The sequence below is a fragment of the Acanthisitta chloris genome, unplaced genomic scaffold, assembly GCF_000695815.1.
Source record: "Acanthisitta chloris isolate BGI_N310 unplaced genomic scaffold, ASM69581v1 scaffold20387, whole genome shotgun sequence".
Classification (NCBI taxonomy): Eukaryota; Metazoa; Chordata; class Aves; order Passeriformes; family Acanthisittidae; genus Acanthisitta; species Acanthisitta chloris.
The window spans coordinates 3,524-8,312 of NW_008681184.1; the positions used below are offsets into that span (position 1 = coordinate 3,524).

Genomic DNA, 4,789 nt, shown 5'->3' on the forward strand with positions numbered 1-4,789 from the left:
TCTTGGAAATTTCTTGCTGCTCGAGTGTGGGTTAAAGCACTGCCTCGCAGGGGCTCTGGGAGGTGGCAGGAAAGGGAGGCTGAGCTGTCCTGGCTTTAGGGCACAGCCAGAGGGACCCCAGACCCCAGAGGGGAACCTCTCCATCCTCCTGTCATGAGCAGCATGTTGCCCAGGAAGAGCATGTGCCCTACACCATCTGTGGATCAGGGGCTTTGGGAGCCACCAGGCCGGGGTGACAGCAGGTCTGGCATGGGGCTGTGTCCCCATGGAGCTCACACACCTTCTCTCCTCACAGCTGGACCCACAGACCGTGCAGACGAAAAACTGGAGCATGGATGTGATTGAGATGAACGGGGTAAGCAGGGCTGGGGGACCCACAGCCCCTCGGGGTGATTGCAGCCCCTCGCTGTGTTGTGCCTTCTGGCTGGCCAGGTCTCACTCCCTGTCTCCCACAGATCAAGGTGGAGTTCTCCATGAAGTTCACAAGCAGGGACATGAGCCTGAAGAGGACCCCATCCAAAAAGCAGACTGGTGTCTTCGGGGTCAAAATCAGTGTTGTGACAAAGTATGTGTGGGGCTGATCTGCTCTGGTCCCTGTGGGTGTGGTGTTGCCATATCACCTTGCCCCATCCTTGCACCATGTTGTCTTCTTGCTCCCATCAACACTGGAGAGCTTGACCTTTGCTCTCTGCTGGGGATTTGCCCCTTCCCTTTGTCAACCCCATCCTTCCCAACCAGCATGTCCATCCTACCCCTGGCCCAGGGTTTGCAGGGCTGGGCTGACCACCATGGGGTCCCCTGGGAATCTTTGCTCATGGATCTGCTTTCCGAGCCAGGCGTGAGCGCTCCAAGGTGCCTTACATTGTGCGCCAGTGCATCGAGGAGGTGGAGAAGAGAGGCATCGAAGAGGTTGGCATCTACAGGATCTCTGGCGTCGCCACTGACATCCAGGCATTGAAAGCTGTCTTTGATGCAAGTGAGTGTCCTGGGGGAACACCTGCCCTTTGCATCACCTTCCCCTGGGGAGATATATAGGCTTGAGAGCTCCTGGACCTTGCCCTGCAAGCCCAGGGTCTGGTTGTTGTGCTGCAAGTGTGCAAAATGTGCCACTGTGCCTAAGAAGGGGCTGGGGACAAGGAGGAGCATGTCACTGGGAGAGCGAATGCCCAGAGATCCCAGCCTTGTTTGTGCTTGGTGCCTCTCTGCTGCTGCTGCTCCTGGCTGGCCCCTGGGAGACACTGAGTCAGGGAAACGTTGCAAATGGATTTGCAAATTGTTCCGCGTACTGTTGCCCAGCCAGGCGGGAATCGCTCGGCTTTTCCCAACCTCAGCCTGGCTAAAGGGGCTGGGAAAATCCAGTGCTATCCCTGCCCTCCAGCTGGCAGCCTGCCCAGGGAGCTGGGTGACACTCGGGGTTGAGAGCCAGAGGGGAAGGAGAGCAGGAGGCGTCACATGTGGGTGCTCTCTGGACAGATAACAAGGACATCCTGGTGATGCTGAGTGACATGGACATCAATGCCATCGCTGGCACGCTGAAGCTGTACTTCCGTGAGCTGCCCGAGCCCCTCCTCACTGACAGACTCTACCCTGCCTTCATGGAGGGGATTGGTAAGGACTTGGGAATGGGGATGGGGTCAGTGGCCAAGTGTGGCTCTGTTTGGCCTTGCCTGCTCTGGGATGGGAGACTTCCAAGGGTCCTTCCCAGCTCAACCCACTTGGTCCTGGCTGTCCTTGCTGGCTCCAGGTCAGCTCAGGGCTAATGGTGCTGCTCCCCAGTGCTCATGCACTGGCTACCAGGAGGCATCTGGCCACAGTGGGTCCTGCTGCACCAACCCATGTCCTGAGCCCTCTCCCTCATCTCCAGCCCTCTCAGATCCTGCTGCCAAGGAGAACTGCATGATGCACCTTCTCCGCTCGCTGCCTGACCCCAACCTCATCACCTTCCTCTTCCTGCTGGAGCACTTGAAAAGGTAATGGTTCAGGGGCTATCTGGAGCAGGTGGGAGGGTGCAGCCCCAGGTATGTCCCACCTGCCCCATCTCTTTGGTCTTGGCCAGGCTGCAGCCTCTTCAGACCCTTTGGCTGATGTCAGTGTTGGCTTTCCATGTCTCCTCTCTGCGGGCCCATAGGATGCTGGAGGGCTCTTGGACCTGTTCTGCCCCAGCGCCATTGGCCACAGTGCCAGTGGGGCCTGTGCAGTGCTGGCCACTGATGCAGGTCAGCTCTGCAGGGAACACATGTCCTCTGGCAAGATGCAACTCTTGGCTGCTGCAGCCAGTGTGCAGCTGGTTGGATGAGCTCTGTGGGGAGCAGCTGGCCTTGGCGCAGGACAGGGAATTAATTGGGAGCTGTGCAGTGTCCCCCTTAGCAGGAAAAACAGAGCTGTGTCCCTTCCCACAAGTTCAGCGGTAGCCCTTGCAAAACAAGGTGCAATAACACCTGTAACCTGTCTGCAGTGTGGGGCCAAGACCCAGAGAGAGAGTCAGCTTTGTGGACATGTCCCAAAGCTGCAGGTGACACCCCATGTTGCCCATCCCAGGGCAAGTGCAGCAGTGTGTGGTTTGACAGGCTTAATCCTAGCCCAGATGAAGCTCATCTGAACCTGGGGACATACAGTTCTGGGGTTCACTGGGGGCCTGAAAAACGTGGTGGGCACGGGGCTATGGGTAGGGCAGTGGAACAGCATGCAGATCCTGGCCAGACCTGGCCATGAGCTTGAAACTGGGGCTCATGGCTTATGTTACTTGCATCATGAAGCATTTTTTTCCCCTTTGGTTTGGCTAAAACCAAACAGAAAAAGTGATTGATGCTGGGGGATGGGGAAGGAAAAATCCATTTCCATCCTGAGAACCGGGCACAGCCAGTTCCCACATCTGCTCCCCTGGCTGGGGCTCAAGCAAGCAGCCTGTGCCGGGGAGCACAGCTGCCTCCTAACATGGCAATGTTGTGGCCCTCATTCCCTTGATGCTGGCAGGAGTCCCACAGGGTTGTCGGGGCAGGGAGCCTTGAGGGGAGTGGGTGCAGGGGGCACAGGCTGGTGCAGAGCTCCCTGTACCCTGCTGGGCTGGGGAAGGGTGGAGGCCCCACAGCACATAAGCAAGTGAGGGTTTGGTTGTGCTGCCACATCACACCCGAGGCTCCCAGCCAGGCCCCGCGGCTGCAGCGGAGGCCGTGAAGGGGGCAGAGCTCCCTGCCCTGCACCTGGGTTTTCTGAGGGCTGGGAAGGGCAGTGGCAAACTGGAGGTGTTCTGCTGGGGCTGGCAGGAAGGAGACCAGCTCTCACCCCCCACATCACCCCATGGCTGCCCTGGTCAGCATTAGGGGCTGACACTCCCTCTCTCCTCATACCCTGCAGGGTGGCTGAAAAGGAACCTATCAACAAAATGTCACTCCACAACCTGGCCACGGTCTTTGGGCCAACACTGCTGAGACCCTCAGAGGTGGAGACCAAGGCACACCTCACCTTGGCCTCCGACATCTGGTCCCACGATGTGATGGCCCAGGTAAGAGCCACACTGGCAGTGTGGGGCTGCAACCTGCAGCAGTACCCTGGATGGGGAATGGAGGGGTTCACCTGCCTGTCTGGGTAGATTTGTCACTCTGCTGCACAGTGACAAGCTGGGAGGAGGACAGCTCTTCCCCTTCCTGCCCTAACACCCCCCGCTTGCCTTCTATAGGTCCAGGTCCTTCTCTACTACCTGCAGCATCCTCCCATCTCCTTCACCGAGCTGAAACGCAACACACTTTACTTCTCCACGGACGTGTAGCCTGCAGGGAGAAGGCACCAGCTGCAAACACTCCCAGCTCCCTGCTGGGGGACACGGACTGGCCTGCAGCCCCCCAGGGAGAGCAGCCTGGACCCAGGATGGTGCCGCCTGCAGCTCCCGTACGATCGTGTCGAGCGGCCCGGTCCCGCCAGGCGCCACGTCTCTCTGTAAAGTAGTCGTGTCTTATGTCCCTTCTTGTGTTCAAGAATTGTTTTTATGTATATTTGTTCAACGGAAGAGGTAGTGACTGACAAGGGCTGTGGACACAGGCTTCCCCCTTGGCTAGTTTTCTCCTGGACTCCTTCCCTCCTGCTCACTCCTCCCAGGCGCCCTCGTCTCGCCCAGCCCGAAGCCTGCAGCATCCCACGAGTGCCTGTTTGCTGCCCAGCTCCCCTGCCCCATGCCTGCATGTGCAGCACCTGCTCACTCATGGCTGGGAGCTCGTGGGCTTCCCTCCCCAGTGACAGTGATGACCAGCTCTGCTTTGGCTTGCTGCCTGCGCAAACGTTGGACCCTGTGCCTGGATCCTGCTCCGGCCTGAGCAAACCTGCGACCACGAGAGCAGAGGAGACAGAGGTGCTGCTTCCTCCTCACCACGTCTCTTCTGGGTGTTTTCAGGCCAGTTCCCTCCACAGCCCCAATCCTGTGCTTTGCCTGTGTGCGTGTAGCATGGCGGTTACGTCCCTCGCTGGATCTCGCCTCCAGGTAGCGTTTTGGGATAACCCCTCACACAAGGCTGGAGCGAGAGGTGCTGTGCTGGTCTCGATCCACGGCAGGCTGGAGGGATGGCCAGCCAGGCAGGTCTGCTTCCTCTGCCATGGGCTGACCCCGAGTCTCTGCTCTGGCACTGATAGGGGCCCATGAGGATCCCAAGTTTTCCCAGTTTGGAAATCTGGCAGGGAACAGGGTCCCTGCCATTTCTGTACACCCATATCTCTGCTGCAGTGAGGCAGTCATGCCCCTGCCAGCCCAGCACTGCCCTGAGCATTGCATGCACCCTGTGGCAGAGCCTGCCAGGGCACC

At 58.8% G+C, this 4,789-nt stretch overlaps 1 protein-coding gene across 1 annotated transcript; it reads left to right on the top strand.

Annotated features, from left to right (window-relative positions):
• Positions 1-265: 265 nt before the first annotated feature.
• Positions 266-3,956, top strand: LOC103805374 (active breakpoint cluster region-related protein-like). The gene is made up of 7 exons (XM_009078020.1): positions 266-355; positions 456-565; positions 837-976; positions 1,474-1,608; positions 1,865-1,970; positions 3,355-3,502; positions 3,677-3,956. The coding sequence occupies exons 1-7, from the start codon at positions 266-268 to the stop codon at positions 3,764-3,766; spliced, it is 819 nt and encodes a 272-aa protein (XP_009076268.1). The 3' UTR covers positions 3,767-3,956.
• The last annotated feature ends 833 nt before the right edge of the window (positions 3,957-4,789 follow it).

Coding starts and splice junctions, on each gene's coding strand:
- LOC103805374 (XM_009078020.1), top strand. CDS start 266: ATGGAGCTCACACACCTTCTCTCCTCACAGCTGGACCCACAGACCGTG. Junction 356..455: donor ATGTGATTGAGATGAACGGG/GTAAGCAGGGCT, acceptor TGTCTCCCACAG/ATCAAGGTGGAGTTCTCCAT. Junction 566..836: donor AAAATCAGTGTTGTGACAAA/GTATGTGTGGGG, acceptor TTTCCGAGCCAG/GCGTGAGCGCTCCAAGGTGC.